A 26,398-nucleotide genomic window follows, 5' to 3' on the forward strand; every position below is an offset into this window, starting at 1 on the left:
CTATTACAATGTCCTCCTACATGAGAGAAATGAACACTCACACACACACACACACACACACACACACACACACACACAGTCTTTCAAAGTGCAAAATTCTGGCCTGAGCCAATAGGAGAGAGCATCTGTGAGTGGTGGATTTGAAAGGGACCAATGGGACAAAGGGATTGTATCAGCTAAAAAACGCAGGTGCACCATGATTAGCGGGCAGCAGCTGGTGAGGTCACAAACGGATACAGAGTGCACAAACGCACACCCGTGCACACAAACTTTTTCAAATGCATGGTAAATGCTCCACAGTCCTTTCATTCCTCTTTCTGTCCTCCACGCTAAGCATTAGGGGTACATACAGTGCCTCGGTCTCACTAGCGTTTGATGAATAAAGAAGAAAAACGAAGAATACGTGGCACTGAGGCCAATATGGGTTTGAAATGACTACTCTTTGAAAAGCAAGCGAGAAAGAGGAGGATATTAAAAGGAACATAAACCCTCGGAGAAGCTTTTTGAAAATAGCTGATAAAGGATTTTTTTTCAAAGGAATCAATTTACTGTGTGTATGAGTTTGTGTTTGCACATCCCGCGTTTGAGTTGGAGTGACACACATGGAGAAAGCGAGATGATTTGCGGTTCTTTGGATGCCTCCACTGACTCCTTTCAGCATAAATCCAGCATTGTCACTGGCTGCCGTCCCTCCCTTCCTTCCTTGGCTTTACCTCTTCTCTGTGTTCTCTCTCCCATCCGCTGTTATCCCCCCGAGACATGTCATCATCCTCTCAGCAGCTCCACCGTGTCCCGGAGGTCTTGCAACAAAGTCTGTCCCATCGTAATCCAATTTAGGATGGAGTGATGGGCAGCGGAGAAATGGCCGGCTCTGGAAGACACACACAGATACAATTTAGTGTGGTGATGTCATTCAAATCCCTCAATAAGTCGAGTGAGCCGCCGGCGGCTCGCCATCACAATCAGTTTGTGGTTGAGCAGTTAGCATGACTCCGTCTGTGGCCAAAGGAGAGGCCTTCCCTAATCATCTGAAAGTCACATAAAGGTTTCTCTTCTTCATTAAAGGCCTCCCTTCAGCAAATGGCTCTTTGTCTGAAGAAATGGCATAAAATCAGGAAACAGACTGCATGGCAGATTGAGCTGTTCAATTAGAACTTAACAGCCATACATCGTCAGGCTCTGTTCATTTCCACAGCTCTTCCTCTTAAATTCAGATGAGGGTTTTCATGGAGGCCGACAGTCCATCAGGGGATTGATAGCAGAGGAAATAGTAGATGAAGTCCGGGCCGGCATGCTAGTCATCTTCGGCTAGCCTCTGGGACTCGCAGTTAACGGCTGCACACATCTGAGCGGAGAGGTGTTTAATGGTTGATTAGCAGTCTCTGGGAGCTGCCCTGTGCACCAAAGGCACTGTCCTTTCCATTTCATGCCTCTGTGAAAAATCAATTAGCACAATTACAGGGCCTTAGTTCCATTAAACATTAATCACAAAGCGTTGTGCTCTGGGTTAGCAGCTAACATTAATTGACGGCTGAAATGACTTTGAGGGAGCGGTGATAACATCACAGCTTTACGTGTACAAGGGCTCATCAGACAGCGTTTCAGTGATGATGCAGAAAATCAAATGCGTCACTACAAGGGGAACAGATACTGAGGAGACCGCTGTCATCTCTAATTCATTTTAAACTTACAGCATTACACTTGATGTCAGCCACTGTCTTTGTTGACTAAGGTACATATCTCTCAGTCTCTAGAGCTACAGCCCACTTTCCAACGGGTAAAGCGGTCTGTAGCAGCAGGGAATGTGGCGGAGGACACACAGGATTAGCAGCATTTTCTCAACATTGTTAAAACAATTTGCCAAGGTTAATGACATTTTATGTGGTTTATTGCAAGAGTCTCTTTTACACTCTCCTTTACACTGTCTTTTTAATAAGTCTGTCTTTGTTTCTTGTTTCTCTACATGGACCTAAGGGACACATGCATATGCATTTGTAGAACAGCAAATAGGAATGCCCTGTCTCTGCCAGAGAGGTAAACTCCAATCATGTTATTCAGCCATGTTATTATTGTTATATATTATATGTAATCATGTTATTATTTGTTTTTCTTTTCTTTTTTAGATTTTATTTATTGATTGCTATCAAGATATTAAGACATTTTCAAGAAATACAATTTAAAAAAATGCCTCTAAAATAAGTAGCTTTAACTTCACAGATGTGGAGTTTGATCTTTCTGGAATAATTGTAGGGCTCAGTCAAACCGTTTCTGTTTCAGCCAGTATAAAGTTGGCTTTCTTTAGGGCTGTCACAAATCTATCTTCCTTGGCTTGTGTCTCTCTCAGCTGTGGGAGGGCATCATAAGAGGCTTGGCTGCTCTGTTTTCACTGCTACAGCTTACAGTTAGCGGTGGTCCCACAGCCCTGGTAATTGAGGCTGAGAGGTTTATCTGGAGTCAGGCTCTCAGGTCCAGGTCAGATAGAGGGGCCCAGGGCTGACCAGGACTTGAGAGACTCTCCAGAGACAGCCAGCGGCTGCTCTTTGTCTTTTATCCTCCATTCTTCCCCCAGCCTCCCTTTTTTGTCTCAGTTGCTCTCCTCCATCTCTTGCTTTGACTGAGGAGGGTCTCTTGGTATTGTCATAACCTTCTGTGTGGGGGGAGAAGAGGTCATCATTCAGTCTTGTCCACCTTTTATTTTCTCTGTCTTTCACTCCTACAAATACACGTGTGCATACATCACACATAAACCCAGACAGCCCACTCCCACCCAAACCCAGAGTGAGCAGGGTGTCTCTCAGGACGACAGGCTAATTTTACTCCTGCCACTAGGCCCGGAGGGGGGAGGCAAGAGCACGTTTAGAGGTGTTATTTTGAGCCGCCGTGTCGAGGCGCAGGATGGGACTGTAAGCTGACCTGAGGGCAGCTTATCAGAGGTAGAGTCATTTGTGTGTGTATTTGAGTGCATGTGACCACTGTTGCTATTAGAGACATGTATTGGTGATAGAAATGGCTGGCGCTAGAGTGACACTGTACTATGGATTGCAAGGAATGCAGCCAACCCACACGTCCACTCACACATCCACGCCTGTATTACATTTTGTTTCGGGAAAGTAATTTGTTCTTTGCTAATTGACACCATGCAGCATTTTCTTGTCTCAAACTTCTGTAGATGATTCAGTTGCGTGCAGATATAGGAGCATCAGACTACTTTCTTTAATTTCGTTATCTTTAAATACACTTCCTGACACTCTCATTTGCAGCAGTGTTGAGTAATTACAGCTACCCAACATTGCATTCAACTTGTGCAACTGAAGTTAAATTGCTCTCTCTTTTTTATCATTATCTTGTTGTCAGACTAGCTGCAGATTCAGCTCTTCTCAGAACTGTATGCTCACAGTCGGGATTCAGCAGACTGCAAACTTCATCGCTATAGGCCTCGGGCAAATTGCTAATCAAAGCAAAACACAGAAAGAGCGCTATTAACCGCTGTTCTCTCCCTGTCTCAATCCCTCTTCCTTTTCTCTCCCCTCTTTCCAGACAGCGAGATTGTTCCTCCTGACTGCCTGCGCCCACGCTCCTTCACCACAGTGCGCTCCTCCTCCCTCCGCCGTGAAGCTGACGACTCCCGTCTGTCGGTCAGCCTGTGTGACCTCAACCTGCAGCAGGAGGACGGACGTAACGTCCACAATCACTCCCACCGCCACACTCTTCACCTGGCCTCAGCCTCCTCATCCTCCACCTGCCCCATCCCTCAGAACTCCATCAACTCCCAGCAGTCCTCTCTGCTGCCATCTGCCCTGGAGAGCGACCTCCACTTCCACCAGCTGCGCGGCGCCCACATTAAGACGCTGGATGAGCAGACGGTGGCACGATCTGAGCATGCACGAGAGGAACGCACTCTGGTCTTCACCAACCGGCCCCTGCGCACTGGAGAGACCGTCTTTATCAAAGTAACCAAGTCCAGCCCGGCACGCTCGGGGTCATTGTCCTACGGTGTGACGTCCTGTGACCCGGCAGTGCTGCGCCCAAGCGACTTGCCCTACAATCCAGAGGCCCTGGTGGACAGAAAGGAGTTCTGGGCGGTGTGTCGGGTGCCGACACCTCTCCAGAGCAGTGACATCCTGGGATTCTTGGTCAACCAGGAAGGAGAGGTCATTCTCAGCCACAACGGCACCAATGTGGGTATGCAGGTGTGTGTGGACAACTCCCGCCCGCTCTGGATGTTCTTTGGTCTACATGGGGCTGTAACTCAGCTGAGGATTCTGGGTAAGTGAGCACCGCATGAAGTCATTACATATATACTAGTTGGTCAGACAAAAATCATATGTAAAGCGTTTGGAAGAGGACACACAGGAGTACAGGTGCAATTTAGTATTGGACTTCCATACAGTTGGGGACTTGCAACACACAATAATAAATGCTCAAAATCAAAACAATAGAGGCTGAGGTACCCTGACCTTTAGTTCCCATAAATGCCAGATTCTGAACTTCCCGAAAAGCAACCAACAGCTTTTGTTTGGTAGACCAACTCCACCTGGTAAATTCTTACATTTTTTAACACTAAATCAAATGGTACAGTGTCAAAAAATTGCAAAGATGAATGTCCATTAGTCCATTTCTAAAAAAAATTATTATGGTCATCATCACATTGGCATATTGCCTATTTGATATACAAGATGGATTTGGCTTTGTGACATCATCAACAAAGGTTGCTGATGTAGACTACTTTTTAATTTGCTAGAAGCTGTTATGACACATGCTGGTTAAGTAAAATCAGACCAGTTTATGCTCATGCTATGCACTAATCTGAACTGGCAAAACCAGAAATCAACCCAACTCTGTGTGTTAACAATATTTAATCTATATCCTGTAAGTGTCCTAAGTGGAGTAATGAGCTTGCTTTAGTTCTTTGACCACATCCTTTGTCTTGTGAATAATCCCACTTGAAAGAGTAATTTATGGTGGAAATAACCATCCTTTAAGCCCAGCAATGAGTCAGGGTCAGGAACTTACAGATCAGGATATTGATCTTCATTTGGCTTGGCACACCACTGGTGAGACCTCTGAGCTCCACGCTTAATTCACTTGCTCCCAGGGGTTGAAATCTATTCACGCTAAGTGTTGATCGCTCTGACAGTATGCCAATTGAACCAAACCACGTCTACCCATTTGGAAGTTACAACCAAGGTCATGAGCAGCATCAAGGGGTCAAGAGTTTGGGAGCGCACTTTATTACTTTGTAACAATATTTACAGCACAGGAGACAGGAAGCATCTCCATACATTCACAGGATTAGTGAGGAAAATAGATGCTATGTCATGAAAAACAGGAAGCGAGCAAACAGACATGGAGAGAGGCTGCGGGAAGGAGGGCTGTGACCTGCACACAGCAGGGACAACAAGATGTCTCAGCGGGTGGACACTTTGCCTGTCAGAGGTGCGCTGTGACACTTCATTTCACTCTGCCAAGCATATTGCCTTCCCACGAGGAGCAGGCAGCTGTGGGGGGGCTGCACTCATGAGCATGAAAAGTGGAAGACAGCTCGGCAACGTACTATCTGGAATGAATGCCATCCTGAATGGCATTTGTTCCCACATCTGCCAAAGAAAGTCGGCAAAATCCTTTTTGAACGACAGCACCACAGAAAGTTACATGTGCATACGAGACATTCTTAAAACCATAATTTTAGCTATCATTGTATACATTCACACAGTGATAGCAAGGGGCTGACAGTAACGTGGCAACATCTTTGTCAGCTGTATAATGCAAATTGCTGCGTGCAGCAGTGGATGTGTCTTCTACTAATGCAGCTCTTAAAAGGCAGAACAGCCAAAACAGCACTAGCTTTTCAAAGGTGTCACAATTGTTTGTCTGTGGAGGAAAAGGCATCTATAAATATATCCTGCTTTCCTTCAGTGACAGCAGCGGAAAAGGGAAGCAGAGGTTAAAAGAGGTTAAAGAGGAACAACCTGCACTTAAACTAGACATGCAAGAGAGAGAGAAAGTGAAGAAGATGCTTAAACCTTTCTCTTGTCAAAATTCTATAAAACCTAATGTGAAAAGATTTCGCTCTTTGCATTTTACACAAGGGGATTCACCAAGTGGCAACCTTCAAGGGCTGAGAAATAAAGCCACTGGTGATGTGTCAAAAACTGCAGGTCATCGAATGACCACTTGAGGCTGGCTCGAGAACAGAGTAACTCCCATGTAAAAACGTCCAACTTAACAGCAGAAATGAACATGCTTACAGCCTGGTACAGAAATCGTTTTTGGTCTCTATAGTTCCTCCTTCATGATAACTGTATGATTTTGCAAACTGTGGACTTTTATGCAACTCACTGGTTTACATTTTATCAGGGCTTAGAGTTGCGCATAATTAAGGGCAGGCCACTTTGAGTCACCACAGTTTATGAGTCAGATCCACCCCTCGCTCTTCCACAGCTCCATCTCTCCACCTCTCATCCAACTTTGGTCACATCTGGCTCCAATTGCCAAACTTAAGGCTTAAAAACAATAGTCTACAACCCCAGTGGGTGACGTCATGGTGGCTACATCCATTATTTTGTACAATGAATGGGATTTACTGAGACCCCCAGGAAAGCTGCTCAATATTGCCTACAAGTTTTCTCCATTGCCACTCATGCTATTGCAGTGAAAAATCTCCATGCAGCCCAAAAAGACTACTATTACAAAAGACACTGTAAAATGTTGACAGTACACCTCAAACTGCAAATAAGGTCTGTCTATTATAAATTTTTGATCCATGGAGGTTTGATATTTGTTAAACTTTCCTCGAGACAAGAAAAGCAATTTAAAAATCTGTGACCTGAACACAATGTAAAGTCTATGAGTCGTGCACAGACTCGCAGGTGGGGCCAGCAGGTAAAACTCTACTGTGCATATTCAGTGTGCCACATATCCCAGAAGTAAACCCAGAAGCTAGAGACCTTTTTGACATATTCACCAGCTGAGCAATTCTATTTAACTGACTAGGCATTATGTTGGGGTCCAGTATCCATATCTAATAATATATTCAGGCTAATGTTGCCTTCTATTAGCTTGACCCACTCAGTGTATAAGTTATTAATTCAGAGATTGCCAAAAGTTCAGCAATTCAGCTTTTATGTGTTTCTATCTCCTCTTTACCTCCTTCTTTTCCATTGCAACAAAGTTACTTGATGGTACAGTGAGCACTTTTCCTAGATTCAGTGTTTTCACACAGAGAGATTGCCTACTTTATTGTTAAATTGCATTTTGGCTCAGCAACTGTGCATAACAGACCACCTGGTTTTTCTATGTACATCTCTAACAATTGCACTGAAACCAGAGAGCCTTGGCCACACAACAAAACAGGAATAGCATAACAATGAAAGAGGTCAGAGGCACATCTCCTTATCAGAGCAGATCTTGGAATTCCCACTGAGGTGTGAATCATCTCTACTTTCCAGCTGCTTTGAATTAGGAAGCATCTGTTATCTCTCTCTCCCAGCTCTTGATCTATTCCTTTATGTTGACTGGAGAGCAATTTAGCTTTCAGTTAAGCTGAATTCGAGCCATGCCTTCTACTTGGAGTGAGGGATGTTAAACTTGAAAGCTCGACTCTCCCAGTGGGCTTCTGCTTTCAGGATGGCAAGATAAAGCAGTCACCACAGAGGCCTCTCACTTCAAACAAAGCATGAAGCAATGGACCTTTCTAATAAGAACAGGCGTACTCAAACAGATGCATCAGTGGCGCTCAGGTCAGCCAAGAGCGCTTGGACAGGGTAATGATATTGGATGAAACATAGTGGCGCCCCGAAAAATTTTTCCTAGGAGTGGCCCGATGGAGCCACTGAAAATCCTGGGGTGGCACATGAAAACCAAAAGCCATAACTGAACTTCAGGAATTTTCTAATGCTGTTGAAGAGGCTAGCAAGCTTTCCTTTTTTAAATTTTTTTATTCAACTCACTCTGTTTTATCATTCTGTGTCCATTTTCTAAATTCAGTGGTTCTGAATGCTGCACAGGCTGAACTCTTCATCTGTGCTGTTTTTCCTTAGCAGCAGTTTGTACCCACAGAATCCATTTTCTTTCATATCTCGAGGTGAGAATATATGCCAGTCATTCCTTCATCAAAATTTAGCCTAAATTTGGAGCATTATCAACCCCCCTTTCTTTCAAGCTATTCTGACATGGTTGGCACCAATGAATGCTTTATATTGTCTGGTTCCACAATATATCACTGTCTATGCACTAGCTTGAAAAATGAGCGTGCTGCATCCTCTAATATACTTTTTCCACTAAAATTAGCATGTGTAAAGGGGTTTTTCAACATGGTAAAAACCATAAAAGAATTGGCGTTAGATTGTTTTTCCATTGCCAGTAGACCAGAGCTGTGTAGAGTATGCCTTTCTGTTTTTCCACATTCAATGTAACCGACGGGCACAAAAACAAAGTAGTGAACAGTGAAGGGAAGCATGGATGTCATTGAAAAAATAGCATTTTTTTAATTTTGTTATAGCCTCTCTCTTTTACTTATTAAGTCTCTTTCTGAAACTTGGAGGCAACTAATTTTAAACATTGTTGGTGAGCTGCTTGAACGAAGACAGATGGTATCGTGATGTGCCCCGTCATTGAATCACGCAGGAAAAGGGGTTAAAATTAACACGTCTGCCGGGATGAAATCCATAATGCATTCATTCTATCAACAGTAATGGTAGTTGAAGACATATTTATTTCATCTTTTTTAAATATAAATGTCTGCCTTTCTGTTTTAAATCTAGAAATTGTGCGCATCTTTGTGCCATAACAAATGTTTTGAATGATTTTTCTTCTGTCAACCATTTACAGAAGTGAGTTTTGAAAATTTTAATACTGTTTGCTATCATGTTTGCAAGTTTAGTCCTCAACTTCTCTGCCTTGGTTGGCACTTGTTTATGCAGCACTACCACCAACTGTCGACCAGTGGAAAAGAGTGAAACCACCTGCATGCTTTAACACGTGCATGTCTGTTCTTGTTCCATAGTAGTGGTCACATTCTTAAGAATTAAGATTCACTCAAATTAAATTGCAAGTGTGGTGCCAGAGGACAGACAATATTTTTACCAAAATATAAAAGAGTTAGCTTATCATGCTCAAATCAATATTGTCAGACTTAAACTTAAATAAGATCTTCCCCCCTCAGCCCAGCTGTGTTGGAAGCTGAGTGCTAACATTATCACTGTAACATGGCATACATGTTAAATATTGTATGTTAACATGCTGACCCCTAGCATGTCATATAGAATGCAAAAAACACACCCTTTTACGTGGGTGGTTAAGTCTGACACACATAAAAACTGGTGGAATCTGTGTTTTCTAAGCTCTCCATGTCACACTAGCTTATAAACTGCATGCTACACAGTATTTGTCTCTATTGTCCAAATCTCTCCTATTAGTGTGATTATACCAAAGAAATCTGAAATAAGACCAGCTGACAGTTGAACTTTGAGCGAGAGATATTGAGGGGACCTTGTGCCTCACGGCGTGGAAATAGGACACCCATCCAGTGACCCACTTCGCTGTATTATAGATTCCATTAAAATGTCAGCGCGCTCATGCTCAAGTGAAATGTCTCACCACCCACATCCTCATACACTGCAGCTGCCACACTCCTCTCTCCTCCTCTTCTCAACTTCTGTCATCTTTGTTGGCCTCTCCTCTCCTTTTCTCTCCTCTCCTCTCCTCTCCTCTCCTCTCCTCTCCTCTCCTCTCCTCTCCTCTCCCCTCCCTCACACAAGCTCATATGTAAACATATACACACCAACAGGCTCACTAGTCAACTATTGTTTATGATAAAGCACAAAGGGCAGCACTATGATGAGATCTTATAACACTGGGTGTTGTTCTAATAAATCGCTTTGCTCTCTCTCATGCATGCTCCACTTAACTTCATCTGAGTCTATCTTTCCACATTTGTACTAAGCAATGTTGAAGGTTTGGTTTTCAGAAGTGTGGGAAGGACAAATGAAGTCAGAAGTTCTTCAAAAAAAATACGTGAATGCCATTTTCTGCATATTTATCTTGCAAAGATAAATAGATATAATGCTCTCCAAAAGAATAATACTCTAATCTTTTTATAAAAATGCATGTAAATTATTATGTATTATTACTGCAATGCACCAACAACGTATAAACGTTTCCCTTACCCTTTTCCCTTTTTTGTGGCAAATTGACATTGTATTTGCCCACACCTTAGTTGCTGATATTATATACTACATATATACGACAGATAAATACAACAATGATACTGCTGGTTTTATTATTTTTCAGTTCAGTGGTTTGTCAAGGGTTGGTATTGTCTGCTGTGTAGGATAAAATTCATAATGAAGGGCAGATTGAAAAAACTAATTTCCCCAAATGTCAAATTTTAATTTCAGAAACACTGTCTAAACCTTCAAATCTCTATCTTTCTCTGCATACTGCATGCATGTATACATGTGTTTAAACGTGTATGGACGCAACACACTTTCCTCTCAACACTTACTAAAGAGATAAATAACTCAGGGATGTACGACTGTGTCCTCCCACCAAAACAGCTCTTTTGTCTCTCCAGATAATATCTCCACCACAGACAAAAAGAGACTATTAACATTTTATGCAGCAGGGTAAGCCATGACCTTAAACTACAACCCTCTGAGCTGCTTTCCTCTCATCTCATCTAAACACGCACAAAAACTGAGTGCACATTTGTCCTGATACCGCTGAACAAGAGATGCTATGCAATTAAATTAACAGCCATTCTAAAACCGTTTGTACTTTAGAATCTCATTTCACCGACGTTAAAAAACTATTTGAAATGGTCCTTTCTTTCTTTATGCTGCATGTTAGTTTATAAACAGGACTTTAGATTTTCTATATAACCCCTTGTCTGTCTTCAGGTTGTATTGGTAAAAGTGACCATAAGTGACTCACACAACCCTTAAGTCCATCAGGGGTGATCCTTACACACATGCTAAGCCCCCAGCCTTTGCCCTCCACTGTCCTCCTCTTCCCCACCCACCTCCCTTGTCACATATTCTACATACCACCCATGCTTTCAAGGAGGAGGCTCTCTCCATAGAAATACTTGTGCAGTATGTGCTAAAGCTGGATGAATAGTTAAAGTAGTTAGCAGCAGAGATGTGGCCACAGAGAGGCAGCCTGACTCTCACAGCTGTTCACACAGGTCGGTTTAATCTAGTGGTGAACAGGCGGGATCAGGGCTGGGCACCACAGATCCTGCCTCAGCTGCCCTGGATGGGAGGTGCCCGCCTGCCAGAGGGATTAACAGGGAGAGATGGACAGCGAGAAGAAGGGAGGGAGGGCAGGCATGTGGAGAGAAAGAGGATTCAGGTCCACAGGGAACCATTCATGCTACAAGGCTGCAGGGTGATCTTGAACGAGTAATCAGATGAAAGATTAAAACAAATTCAGTAAAACCTTGTAGGGGTGAATTTACTGATCAACACTTTGATTCAGAGCCTTTCTATACACTTGAATTTGACACCCAATCCACTCCCTCATGGGGGCCCCAATCACTAGCAACCAGTGCTACACATGTCTGTGTGTGTTTTGGGCCATAAGCCCCTTTTTCCACAAAGATCATGCTATAAGGCTGCTACAAAGTCCCTTCATTATGTTGCCTTTGTATTTACACACAGAACCAAACAATGGCATCATAATACCATCCAAGTGTGTGGTTTTAGATAGCATGCCAGTGTTCTGGAAGCAAAAGAGGCATGACAGGCATGGCATTTAACACAACAGCATTGGCCAGCAGCTCCGTAGTGCTTTACAATTTCAGCTGTCAGCATTCACACGCATTTTCTGCAGAAAATACATTTGAGTTTTAACTTGTATTTCCTTTTTGTACTTGATGGTATTCCTGTGTAACAAGGGAGTATTGGCATAATAATAGATGTCTTTACCAAATAAATTGGTTTAGACAATACAGCTAAACTGTTGGCTTTTCTTCAACCAGTGTGCTTTTACTTTTGACCTTGCTGAAGCTATTTTTAGTGAGGTTGCCACTAACCACTAACTTACACTTCCTTTCCTTGTGCCCAGTGTATGTTTATTGTACCAGTCTTGTATCTTTACATAGACAATTGGTTGAGCATTTCAAGCATCCTGCCTGGATAAGGAGAGTGATTCTGTTTGGGGTGTCCTGTGCTAAAAATGTATTTAATTATGTTGCTCCAGATGACCTATTACATCATGCTACACACTGCACATACAGTACAAATCATACACACTTTGTGGCGCCAGGAGCACCAGGGCAACCCCCGGTATGCAAACAAAAGAGATTCTTGACCAACTTCCCCCCCCTCAACATGCCACATCAAACAGCTCCTGATATAGAGTCATGGGAGCACAGAGACATGACGACACTACAACTGTGACTAAAACACTGCTGCTGCTTATGACCTGGAAGTGATGGGACATTTTCTCTAAATTCCAATGACCCGTTATTGGCTTGGTGTGACATAGGAGTCGGCCTCTGTTTGTTGGCCCTGGGCATCAGTTGGATTGATCCGACTGCTGGTGCAGATGGAGACAGAGAGATGCAGTCTGGCAGACTGCTGGGACATTCATCAGAGTGGGGCTGCCATCATGATGTTACTGGTCAGTGTTGACGATGACTCTGCCACACCAGATGATTCTCATTTCACTTTTTGGGTTTACTGTCAGTTGTCCTGGAGAACAGACACACTATGAAATGTTCCTCAGTGAGATCCACCACAGTGGAGTGATGCCATTTGAAAAAAGCAGGTCCAGAAATAGGATGGTTAAATATCTAATGCACAGCAGCTGATTTCTGATGCAGTTGTTAGTGTGCTATTTTTTGACAGCAGGCTTCAGGGAAGGTAATTAAGGTAATCTGCATTTATGCTGAGAAGCAGCAAAGCATTTGATGGGAATTCTTTGTTGATGATTACAGGCTTGCTCTGCAAGACAGCTCATTTGCATCTTAATTTGTAGGGTATTTCAGTGTCTCTGTCCTACCTGTGCAATGGTTAACTATTAAAGATATCTTAAATAAAAGAGCATGCCATTCATTTCTTAGACATATGACATCGCCCGCTAGAAACACTCAGCCTATTTGTGTATTTCATTCATTTTCATAAAAGCGCCACATATTGTAAAGCCCTGCTTATACTGCTCTTTTGGGTAAAATGGGAATACATCTTGAAGCTGCCTTAAGGGTTTTTTGTTGTTGTTGTTTTGCCACTTGAAGGCAGAAGAACAAGCTGAAAATACAACATTTCACCCCATATAAAGCTGCTGTGACTAATATGTTGGCAAAGAGTTGCCTTCATACACATCCAACAAACACAGCAATGATAGCACTCATCTGTAACTGCCAAACTTTCCCAACAGCACAGCAGAGGAGAGCGCAATGATATGGCAAACGCAGGTCAAACCTCAAACGAAGGAAAACAATGGATGTATAAAAACAGATAGCACATTGGACATTGTAAAAAGAGTTTTGAAAAACTAACAATATGCTCTTGGAAGAGTTTTTTAACCACCCTGTGTGCATAGACATGTTAAAAACCATCCAGACAGAGAGTTGCCTATGTAATGACAGTACGTAATTACGTCATCATTTATTTGCCCATATCTAATTTTTTCTCTCTCGAATTTTGGTGTTTCCACTCTGGTGTTTTTTGTTTGTTTTTTTTATGTGCAAATTTAAAATCCCTATTTAAAAAAAGCAGATGGAATCACAACTAATGTCCCTGGATAGGACATTATACTTGATATGACATCACATGTTTGAAGCTTACTTCTCTGGTTTCTGGCTTGAAAGAGAGTAGCTCATGATCACAAATATTGATTGAACTTAAGGCCATGGAAATGACATATTGGAGTTCTAAATTTGGGAGTTGCTCTCCTTTAATGACTTTGAATGCAGTCTGTCATGTCAATCACACAGCAGCTTGTAACAGCCTGACTTGTCTTTCTAGGCATCACTGGCATTTCAGCATGTGTTTCCTGAACTTGCTCTTGGTATTCCCATTTGTTTCCCCAACCGCCATGTCGAGACAGAATGTGGAATGAACGGAAGACTGCTTTGAAATACACTTTCCCAAAAAAGAAAGCGGGGGAGAAATCTTCAGTGATGAATGATGTGCACACTTACAAAAAGACTGCTCTCACAAATTGGAGTTCTCTCTGTCATGACTATAAATGTAACGCCTGGATAAAGGCAAAGGTGGATCCTGCTATAGTTCATTGTCTGTACTATTGTGGACAAAAGAGGAAACAAAAGAGGAAACAAAAGAAAAAACAAAAAGATGGGAAAAAAAGAGCAGCCATCTATGAGAAGACTATTTGCTGTAATGTTTTGTGCCTTTATGTCAGTTTAGACCATTGAAAGTCATTTTTAACTTTTTTACAAAAGGATTTTTTATTCTTATTTGGTTTTCTACACCTCTCTGAGACCCCCTCTCCCTCTCTGTGCTATTTCCTGTTGTGTCTTTCACACTGTATATCCGTCCATGTAGGTTAGCCTGTATACCAACTATACTCTGACTACTGTCACCAGTGATGTTGCCAAAACCATTTCCATTACATTTTTTGCAACAAGTGACTGAAGTGATTGGAGTTCTGATTAAAGTAAACATCTAATCCCAGGCCTGTTTCTACTACGAATAGGTTCCACTCATCTCGGAGATCCGCGGGCGACATCGAACCCCAGCTCGCCCTCCTCCTCCCCGCACACCCCCAGCGCCCTGGGCAGCGGCAGCTCTGATCCGGTGCTCAATGGAGGCCTGTGCTCTGCTGCTTACTGCAGCTCAGCAGGGGGTAGGTACACCCAGATAGGGAACTAACACTACAGAAGCTAAGAATCAATCACCCCACAGGGGACTCGGTGGAAACCATTATGCGATAGTGAGCAGATGTCATCCTGCTGTAGTTAGGAACAATGGCCAGCGTTTCATGGTCCCACCGCTGCTGCAGCTGCAGCTGGATGTAGGAAAATGTTTGGCACGTGTTATGTCACAGAGCGCTGTTATGTAAATGGAACTGATGCAATGTGCTTTTTTTTTGGATAGTGAAAGACAAATGTGATGCAAGACTTCCTAACTTCCTACACATAATTGATTTTTCAACCTGATTATCAGACTACATACCAGTTTAGTTTCACTTCATTCATTCAGCTGGATATTGTTTTCATGTGAGATCATTTCTTGATGGATTGAGGGAGGTATATTGTATTTTAAATGTACTTTCTTTTTTTTTTTTACAAAAAAAAAGTTTGAGAAAATACACTGCTCTTGCTCAACATCACAGTTTATTTGGTAAAGTTTTGGTCCCTCTGGAAGTTTGTCAAGAGTTTTTTTTACAAGTGGGACAGTTAAACTGCTGTGAGTGTTTCTTTCAGTAATTGGCAGCGGCATGTGTACCACCTGTCCCATTACAGTCCACATATAACAAATAAAAACATGGGCCAGATTATTTACAGAAATTTTTCACTTCACAAATTAAATTGGATTTGCAGATTGCAGCAAACTTGTGTAAAATATTCCTGAGAAAGGTCCACAGGGACCAGAACGTTAATATAAACAATAAACTGTAATAGCAATTTCAACTGGGGATGTTTTGGTCCCCATATTTAATTGCAGAGCGCTCCTCGCTTTCATGCAGCTCTTCAGTACAGGCAGCTGCAGACACAGAGGCAGCTGTCCACAGCAGGAGAGGCTTAGCCCAGTCAGACTCACACATGACCTTATATTTTACCTGCTGCTTAAAAAGTGGTGAATTTACAGCTCACAGCAACTTAGTGTAATACAGTGGCTTTTGCTTGATATCTAGGGTCTGCAAAAAGTGTTGCGTATTTCCGATTTGTTGTTAACATATCTTGCTTCCTTACTATAAGTTGATGTAACGGTCACCCTAAACCCAATTCAAACTCTCAGACTCTCAGATTTGACTAAAAATTTTCCTAATTAATTAAAACTACTGACTGTACTTTGTGATGCAGAGCAAGAGGAGTGTTGTGGATCTTAAATTTTAAATGTACTAAAAATGTACTGAAAATTAATTTGGCGGTATGGTTAAAGTCCACATTAGCTGCAGTGAGAGAAGCTATTAACTCCTATTAAAACAAGGAAATATTTCAATTTAATTGTCCACACTTAATCCACACTTACCGACCCTTTTATGACTATTTTTCTGTTGCTAATTTGTAATGGATATAGCTGGCTGGACACAGATAACCACAGTTTTTCTCTTTTTTGACTACCATTACATTGGCATCACGCAGTTCAAAAATAAAAGTATATCATATAAAGATGAAATCTGGCTACTTTACTTTTCTCATTTTTTTTAACTTTTTTTTTTTTCAATTTAATCACAGGAACAACCCCAAATTCACCAGTCAGCCTCCCCAAGTCACCTACGTTCCCATCAGGCCGCGGGCCGTGGTCCGACGAATGCTCCATCTGTTATGAGAACACGGTGGACACAGTCATCTACGCCTGTGGACACATGTGTCTGTGCTACACCTGTGGCCTCAAGCTCAAGAAGATGTCCAACGCCTGCTGTCCCATCTGCAGAAGGCAGATCAAAGACATTATCAAGACCTACAGGAGCACGTAAGGAGATGACCACTGACGAACATACGGCCTCCCTAAAAATCCCAGAGCCAGGGGAAGAAATGACTAAGTTCAGGGAATATGAACTCTGGTACTTTAATTTGGTATTTTCATGCAGTTTTTGTTGTTGTCATGCAGTACCTTTTTTCAAAGCCGGTACTGCTTTGCTGGGAAGGTCTCTTGTCACAGCCTTCTCATTTGATAGGAGGTTAAACTGAGAGCTCTTGCCAGAAGTGTTTTCTCTCACCTGGAAGACTTTGACGGAAAAAGACTGAAACAATTCCAAAATTTTTTCATGTGTTGAGCCATGTTGTAAGATTTAGGGACTGTCGCCCATTTGCACTGAAGCAAATGAGTCACTTTGGGGCTGAATGTCTCGATAATAGTTCTGTTAGAGGATGACTGAAGCTCTGAAATACGCTGTCAACCTGATGCGTACTTCGGACTTACACTCTGACAGGTAATCATCTCAGTATGTCACAACTTGTGTCTGTGTGTTACTGAGCATCAGAGAAGGAGTCAGTCTGGCATCGTAATGATGAAGTGATGGATTTCTGTTATTGTCGTGGTAATTATCAGTGTGTGATGTGCTTAGAGATGCAAGGGGGTGCTGGGTATACTAAGTAGGATTGTAACACCTCTTGTACTCGTATAATCTAATGTACCTTTATGGTAGTTTTATTGCAAATGTCGGTGGTAGCTATAATGTTGTGCTAGCTAGCTGCTTGCTCTGCAATGTGGTATGTTGCACTGAAATCAGCATTGTCCTCTCCAAAATGCCCCATAATAGACAGAGAGGATAAAGTTATTAATCTACAAACTTGTGTCCAGCCGACTTAGCAGCTCCGAATCTATGAAACGAAACAGAAAGTGGCAAAAATAAAAAAAAATTGGATTCTCCTCAGGGCCAGCAATCTTTTTTAAAAAGATGTGAACTATTTTCCCAAACTTTACCTAATGCACTGTGAGCAATCATGACGAATTGACAGGTCATCTAAAACAGTTTCCATAACATATTAAGTCAAAGGATTGTTGTCGCTACAGACACAACACAGCCTCCTGCCTTAAACCAGAGAAGGTTCACTCGTTACATGCGGATGTATCATGTTTTCTGACGTTTTCCAAAACCCTCAACACGTTACCAAATAATGCTGTTGTGTGGCGCAAACTGTCACAAAATGTTTACTCAGAGAAGAAAAAAAGCACACACATTTAAAATTATTTTTGTAACATAAATCAATGACATTTCCAATATTTAGGTAAAATGTTTAATAACCTTTGTGACAGGCCTTTCACCAGCAGCAAAGATCCTTTACAGAAATCAGTTCAGGGTAGGGGTGCACCGATTGTGAGATTTTGGACCTATCTGATGTTTATAATAATCATTTGGCCCATAGCCGATACTGATGTTTTTTTTGTTGTTGTTGTTGTTGTTGTTGTTGTTGTTTGTTCCCCCCTTTGTGCCAGGGAAAAAAGAAATCATCATTATAGAAAAAAAAAAAAACTGAATTATTTGGAAGTAATTTAGTTTGACTGAGCACAACTCCAATCATAACAATCTATGAAATAACCTTTAATATAACCTTCCTTCACATTAAAAACTTTTTTAAAAAATTCTTCAGAAGCCTTTTCACTATAAATAAAATATCATTTATATTGCTGTGAAAACAACAAATTTCTGTTTCAAACAACTGTATTTATTCAAGTTTTTCATCAAAAACTACATTTTACAATTTTACATTACAACACACCTTGAGTATGTAATAACTGACCATGGCCCAATACTCCTTTTTACTGAACAGAGCTTAAATGCATTGTAATGTAACTTAACGTGACCTCCGTTAGCTGTTAGTTCCAGCCATCTGCTGCTAAAAGCTAATGTTACTTAGCTCTCCTCCTGATGTCACCATGGATTTATAATTCACAATGTGGTGTTGTTGGGGACACAATAGGCTGTGTCCCCTGATGCGATGATAGTGACTTTACTGTGTCCTTTTGGGTGACAGAGAAGATCTCTGAAACATGTTTTATTATGTCCCCGTGACACCGTTATTTTCAAGATCTGCTTTTTAGTCTTTTTAGATTGATGTGACTCACAGAAAAACACTGGCCCCTGCCATTCATGAATGTTATCTTACTTCTTGATGTGTGGCCGATAAATCGGTGCATCCCTAATTCAGGGGCAGGGAAATTTTTGCAAATATTTCTACGATTCCTATACCCTTATTTCGGTATAAAAAGTCTTGATACATCCCCCAGAAATTTCATTCCTAAATGCAGCAACTCAGCAGTAAGCCATAGCTTATTCCACAACATCACTTGAAGCTGAGAGGTTTTTTGTTTCAATTTTTTTTTTTTAATGATATTTTACTTCATTTTGTAGATAATCACCAAACGGGGCTCAAACCTATGCTGCTATAGTATCTGCCAGCTGTCCTTTCAGGGAAAACGCTGACAGTGATGTTTCACTCAACCCTCCACCCATATTACAGTTTGATTACGCTACTGCTTGAAGTGTTAATTCACATTTGAATGTTAACTTATGTATTTAGAGAGATTTTTATCGGTGTGCTTGAACTGCAAAAAGAAAGAAAAAAAAGTTTTGTCTTTTTTTAATGTTTATTTTGATTGATAATCATAATTCTGAGATTTGTTTTCCTTTAATCCAAAACCATGAGAAGCTAAATTTATTCTAGTTTTCTAGTAGTGAGTATACAGAGAGTCACTTGTACCTTTCGGCAATAAGTGATATTGCAGTACACAATCAAAACCTCATTGTTTTGGGGTGCAAGATATAAACTCTTGGTTTTATGAATTTCAGGCGTTCTTTTTTGTAATTTATCTTCTTGTGTGTGAGCCCCTCTTAGAGAGCCCTGCTACCCATTCTGTATTTATATCTGTTATCATTATATAGTCTCAAAGCCATCTCTGTATGGTAATGATAAATGTCACTTTATAAAGCTACTGATTGTAATCTTGTAAACGTTTAGGCCAGCGTTGATCTCTGAGACTCAACTATGGCATGTTTTACTCTCACACTCCGACCAAATTGAATCTTTTCTTTTTCCTTCTCTTTTTTATACATTGTACAAACACAAATCCCTTGGTGCAAGACCTTGTATTCAGTTTGGGCTTCTTAAATTTTTACATCTATACATTTTTGGACCACATTAATTGCTAAATTACAGTTTATAAGAAGCTAAAACCCTTCGGCTGAATATTTTCACCAGTAAATATTTTGATACATATAATTTAGTGGAAAATATTTTAATTTTTATATTATTTTTTTGCATCCAGAATACTCCACAGGCTCCTTGAATGTTACTAATCCTGTAATGTATTATTTATTTGTCAAGCACTGATGTGCGGACTAATTCCTCCAAACTTGCTTTTCCCGTGTGTTTGCTTTCTTCTACATTGCCACTATATAACTCCTCTGTGTCCGGCCAATCGCAAAGCAGCACATTTAGAGGTTCTTTCTGTAAATCTTAGTACTTTTTGTCATGCATGAGTAATCTGTTCATTCTGCGTGAACATCGGGACCAACCAAGTAGACGAGCATCAGAGTGGAACGCTGTTAGTGTTTGTGTAGACTGGAACCTGCAGTGGCTAGAAATACTCTATATATATGGCCATTGTTGTAACACAGCAGCTGAAGTACTTTGCAAACCTGTATTTCCTTTTTTTTTTCATTTGAAACAAGTGTTTGTTTGTGAACTCTGTTCAGTGTGAGTCGGACGATTGTGGTTAATAAACTTTCCAAATGTGTTTGAGCAAAAATAGTTGGTTTCATAATTGAAATAACATTTACTCAGATACATGCATTATATTATCTTGTTGGGAGGGAGGGGTCTCTGATTTGTTTGCATTAGTGGTCCAATTGTATTGTGCTACAGGAAGTTAGCATTTAAAAAATTAACAAATGGATGAAGGAGTGTAATAAAGCTGCACATTTCCTCTAGAGTCAAAAGTTTGATGGCATGTCAATGCTAGCTGTGTACGATATAGAGTGCCTCTTCATTGAAAAAACAAATGCATCTTCGATGATTTAAACAAAAAAAAGTCTCTTCAATGCTAAACAAATGCTTCTTTGATTATAAACAAATGCCTCTTCAATAATAAATGAATTCCACAGATGATCAAATGTTTTAGTGATAATCAAATGCCTATTCAATGATAAAAACCTTTTCAATGAAAAAATGCTTCTTCGATGATAAACAGAGGTGTAAATGATAAAAAAAAAATGCATCTACAATTATAAACATATGCATAAATGATAAACAAATGTCTTCAATGATAAATGCCTTTTCAATGATAAATGTGTCACTGATAAACAAATGCCTCTTCAATGGCAAACAAATATGTCTTCAATAGTGAACAAGTGCCTCTACGATAATTAACAAATGCCTCTTCAATGCTAAATTGATGCCTAATCGATGACAAACAAATGTGTCCTCAATGATACACAAATGTCTCCTCAGTGATGAACAAATGCGTCTTCAATGAAAAACAAATATGTTTGATAAACAAAGGTGTTTACATATGGGGGTAGTGGTTATATTGTGTTTCAATGAAATAAACTAATGAACAAAATCACTTTAATAAGAACTGTCCTGATGTAGGTGACCTCGTGAAAAGGTGCTCTTTAATACTCCCTCCACTTAGGAGTCAAAATGCACAAAATCACCCTCAAACAGGACAACAAAGAAAAAAAGAGACCAAAGCTTCTAGAGGACAGTGTCTGCTAACGTGACGTCTGCATCAGACTGAAAAGGATCAGCATGTCCTCAGCGTTCATTTCCTCACCTCTCTTAAGCCCTCAGAAAGGATGGCGTCACAACCTGATTGGCCCAGAGGTGAAAAGCACCAAGCTTTCTCAGTTCTCACTCAGGAGTCAGTCTGCTCACCCTGCACAACAGGTGAGCGGAGTCACCCTCCAATCAACTCACAGGACATTCAGCCAAAATCAAGTGAGAAAAGAGAAAACAATGACAGGCTGAAGTAAATTACCAAGGTGTTTTGAACATGTGTTATTGTTATTGTGTTTTGTGCATTTAATGTATTTTCATATTTATCATATAATGTGATTTTAATGGTACTGAAAGTTGTATATTTTAATGACATAATAGCCTACAGAAGACAAGAGCCCAACTAGGGACAAGAGTTAAAAATTAGCAACAGCTATGAACTCTGTGCAGCACATCAGTTTCATGGTCTGATGGAACAATAACAAACTGTGTCATGCTTATCAAATGAATGAATACATTAATATATCAAATAAATAAATAAATACATACACAATAAATAAAAAATACATATTATCACTAGGCATATTTTCTTTTTTTTAAAAGAAGAAAATAATATAATTTAAAAAATTAATTATTAATTAATTAAATTATTTATTTAAAAATATTAATATGTATTAAATTGTGTGTTTGGCTAACAGACATCCAGGAATCCAAAATTTACTTTCCTTTTAGCTCTTCCACTAACTCCTCAGAAAAAAAATAATATCTGGCTTATTAGCTGGTAAACGCTTTATTATTATATAAGCTGGTCATTAATTCTATCTGGGTGCAGGGTTCCCAAACATTTTCATGGATAAAATTCAAAAACATTTCAAAGAAAACCACAATAATTTCAAAGAAACGTACGTGATGGTAAACAAAATATCACAATGTCAATGTCAAATTTGCGGTTATGTGAAATTTTATGTAAAATTATCGACAGGAGATTTTTGCAACAATTCCATGACAAACAACAAAATATCATTTCTTTTCTCACACTTTCAATAATTTTTAGCCATAGCTTTAACCCTTTGAAACCTGAGTAAATTGACTTGACTTTCTTTCAAAAACATGGGAAGAAGGCAATGTGAAGAAATGAATGACACAAAAATTTGCAAAAAGTAGTGAAAGGAAAAGAAAATTACCCGAAATTTTTGTTTTAAAAATTCTTAAGGAACATAGAATTGACCTGGAAATTTTTTTTTGAAATGTTTATTTCCAAGTTGCTCATTCGTGTTTTTGTGAGAAATCATACCAATTTGTTTAGGGTCGGAAGGTTTAAATACTTGTGAAAGGCCTTTGAAAGCAGCACAAGAAGTGACGTTGCTCCAGGTCTTATAGGGTTAACTGAGAGAAGTCCATTTGTTTTTAAGTCCTTGCAGCTTTTGCAATTACTGGTCACACAAAAGGTCATTAGTTGCACTTCTTACCTTTACAAGGTCCAGCTGGAACGATGTCTAATCCAGTCATCTGTAAATATCCAACTCATTTTGAGCTTGGATCATTGGAAGAAGAAATCCAGGTTTATACAGGTTGCTGTGCCATCTGGAATACATAAAAACATGTGAACAGGATAGTTTGCGGTTGTAATATATTGCCAGTTTCCACAATTAAAAATAGAAATACTCACATTGGCAAAAAGGTCACAACTTTAATTCCACTTACTGGCTTTTTCTGGAGCTTTTAATCGCATCAGCAGTCAAAGTTGGCTCAGTTATCATGGAACTGTAGATTAACAACAGCAGACGCTTTAAATTGTCATGGTAGAAAAAGCACAGGTGTTACTAATGATGCTAACGATGGCTCTGTTCTAGTCTAGAGCTCCACTGAGAGAGACAGTCAGCAAGCATGCACAATACCAGGATCCTGAAATCAAAGCAGCTACATGGAATTCAGCCATTATTACTTTTATCATTTACACCTGTGTGGTTCCTACTATGACATGCCAAGATGTCTTCTGTGAAAAATGCCTGTTGGACTGCAGATGCAAATTAAGTTTATAGTTTACCCTGGCTCAACATCTGTGCATGGTCCCTGTTAAGTAAACAAATAAACTAAACTTTTCATTGCTCTCATGTGGTATGAATAAAAGCTGCAGAACAAGTGAGTAAGTAAAACTCGAGTGGAGATTGTTTTTCAACTGCTGTTTGGTCAACAATGATCAGTAAAGATAAACTATCAAGCCAACATTAACAAAAAGTCCTTCAAGTTCTCAGAAAAGGGCAATTTTTTGACAGCGCAACATTATTGTCAGTTAGTTACACTCCATCTTTAGTCTGATATTGCGTCCACTCTAACTGATTTCTGCGGGGGGGAATTTTGGTTTTCCCTAACCAATCACTAGAGACCAACATATCCATCTGAATCTGAAGTCATTTTAAAATCACCCTGATGCTGCCATGCCTGCAGACTGGCTTTGTCAGGAAACCATAATATTGGGTGATATTGAGAAGACATTTCAATTTACAACAGTTTCATTAGCTTTTCTATAGAATTCGCCATTGTTACCCACAGGGAAATTTTGCTCTTCACAATAGTCTTTTTTTGTCTCCCAGAAATGAATCAGCTTCTTACTTAAAGATGACTGAATTCTAATCTGTTTCTCCTAAATTCCTCCATAGGAGAAATGAGGAGCAAAACAATCAATCAGCAGGAGTTCTTTTGCTGTGCTTATAGGCTTCTCAGGGGTTTCTCAACTCGTAGGACAGATAAAATACACAGTGTTGAGACTTGTTTAATTTCTTTTTTGGATCTTACTGTTATCTCAAGAACTTATCACTTCAGACAAATATCACTTCAGATAAATTACTAAAGTGAGAAAAGAAAAAATAGCATTTCAAGATCTTAAAGTAGGATTGGGCTGTGTCAAGACGGGGTAGTTCTTAGGAGCTGAATTTAAGAAAAATGAAAAATGGTCAAAATATCACAGTGGTGTTAAATTTAGCTCGGTTGTGTAGGCTGGACAAAGAAGAAATCTTATTTTGAATTTTCCTGTCCTCTGGGTACTATTCCTCATTGGTTCCGGCAAACTTTGACAATAGGCATTGGTCCCAGCCGTGGCACTGACTGGCCAGGCGAGTCCCCCTGTGGCGCTCTTTGTTCGTTATTTATTTTAAACGAGAAACCACAGTTTCATGTCACAATGCAAGATGAATGCGACAATGCTGACATGTGGATTGTGGACAGATTCCAAGGTCTGGACCCAGGCGCAAACTCCATCTGTTGATGAAGATTGTGTGATACGGTAGAAAGCTCAAGCACAAGCCAGTAAGACCTTGTGTGAAGATTGTTTCGTCAACTATTGATTCTAAGGTCAAGACCTGACCCTGTCAGTCAAGTACCCGAAGAATGAGTCCTAAAACCCAGAAATCCGTAAGCATTCAGCACCTTCGGTTCTCTTGTTTTAAAGTCACTGGGTTTTTTGAATGGGTTTTTGGTGAATATCCTTAAACTAGGTCTGTGGTTAACAAAAGCTTAAGGGACTTTCACATTCTGTTTTACGAAATAAAATGTGTCAGTTAATACCCCATCTGTGAAGCTTTTCTTGCATCTTTAAAAAGGTGGTTGCTAACAAGTGGATAAATCAGACTGCAGAGCGTCATCAGGATGAACCACTCCGAACACGGCTTTGCAGCCTTGCAGTGGTGGGGACGTCAAGTCATTTGACCGTAATGTAGTTTGTTCATAGCCTAAGATTAGCTTTTTACTTCTGGTGATTGCATTTAGGCTTCAAAAATAATAAAATGGTGTTCATTTGTGAAGATTATCTTGTTTGCCACAGAACTTATTTTCTGCAGTGATGTTTAGACTGTATGTATAGCTATGCATGTGACACACCTGTTAACTATAGCATGTTTGCTCCAAACAGATGGTCTTTGCCGGTGAAATAGTGGACATCCTAAATGAAGTGTTAATAGTGTTTGTATGCACTTGACCTCTGACACTGACACCTAAAGAAACTGAAATGTAACAGATGTCGCCAGCCGTGCCCTTTGAGGTTCAGGTGAAACACAATGCCAAGTCATCGGGGGGCCCCGGCCCTCTGTTACATCATGTGTTATACCCTCTGTCCCTGCCACAGCTGCTGGGGGGCTTCAGGGTGACAGGTAGGGGACTGAGGGATCAGTGAAAATACACTGCTGCACCATACTTTGAAACATAAGTTGTGGATGTGCTCCTGCCGAAATGACTGCACTATAAATTCATGAAGCACCTCATCCAGATGTCTCTTCAGAGCTCCCTGATAGCCATCTGTCTGACTCATGACATCTCCATATAAAAGACGCGACTGAGCAATATGAATAAAATGAGTAATAATGTCATGAAAAGAATAATCCAGACGAGTGTATCTAATACTTGTCCTTGTTCAGCTGAGCATTCATAACCCCGCCACAGATCATCATCCTTCAATGTTCACATCGAATGTTATTAGTTATGGTGTATAAAAAAAGGACCGATCATAATAGAATTTCATTTTGAGACTCAATGTCAACGTACATATTGAGTTTGTAATGTGCAGGTCTATTCATATGAAAATCTCTCTGTGCTCGCTGTCTGTCCTATCAGCACTGATGTTGTCTGGAGGGTTCAAAAAGAGACTGGTTCAAGAGAGACATCTAGTGGAGAGATATTGGTATGGTCACCTGAGTGTGTGGAAAAAAATGATAAAAAAATGTAATTAACTAGTTGACAAAAAGAGTGTCCCACTAACCAGCTTTTTCTGCAGAATCAACAGCATCTCAATGTCTTCTTCGGTGGATGGAAATACTTTTTCTTATACAGTGTTTCCCAAATCTCTCCATGAGCACCACTGCTGCATGCTTTAGAGCTGTCCCTGCTCCAACACAGCTGATTCAAATGATCAGCTCGTTTTGAGCTCCTGAAGCAGCTTGAAGATGGGCTGATCGTTTAATTCGGCTGTGTTGCAGCAGGGAGAGATCTAAAACATGCAGGACAAGTGGTACTCGAGGAGAGGTTTGGGAAACGCTGCCCTTCCACATAAAACTA

The 26,398-nt window shown here is 40.4% G+C and overlaps 1 protein-coding gene and 1 long non-coding RNA gene across 3 annotated transcripts in view; one reads left to right on the top strand and one right to left on the bottom strand.

The window, feature by feature from the left end:
- neurl1aa (neuralized E3 ubiquitin protein ligase 1Aa) overlaps positions 1-20,372 on the top strand; it is an 85,946-nt gene extending 65,574 nt beyond the window's left edge. For both annotated transcript variants that reach the window (XM_088075995.1, XM_042485878.2), the window contains exons 4-6: positions 3,538-4,266; positions 14,662-14,811; positions 16,367-20,372. In XM_088075995.1, the coding sequence (XP_087932121.1) occupies positions 3,538-4,266; positions 14,662-14,811; positions 16,367-16,608 (1,121 nt within the window). In that variant the 3' untranslated portion in view covers positions 16,609-20,372. The remainder of the gene's footprint in view (positions 1-3,537; positions 4,267-14,661; positions 14,812-16,366) is intronic.
- Positions 7-26,222, bottom strand: LOC148190019 (uncharacterized). Its single transcript, XR_015776293.1, has 4 exons — positions 26,103-26,222; positions 23,057-23,116; positions 22,822-22,936; positions 7-871 (listed from the first exon to the last, which is right to left on the bottom strand). It is a non-coding gene; the product is annotated as an uncharacterized LOC148190019 (long non-coding RNA).
- Positions 26,223-26,398: the final 176 nt, after the last annotated feature.

This window comes from Plectropomus leopardus, chromosome 3, assembly GCF_026936395.1.
Source record: "Plectropomus leopardus strain MGB_pleo_1.0 chromosome 3, ASM2693639v1, whole genome shotgun sequence".
Lineage (NCBI taxonomy): Eukaryota > Metazoa > Chordata > Actinopteri > Perciformes > Serranidae > Plectropomus > Plectropomus leopardus.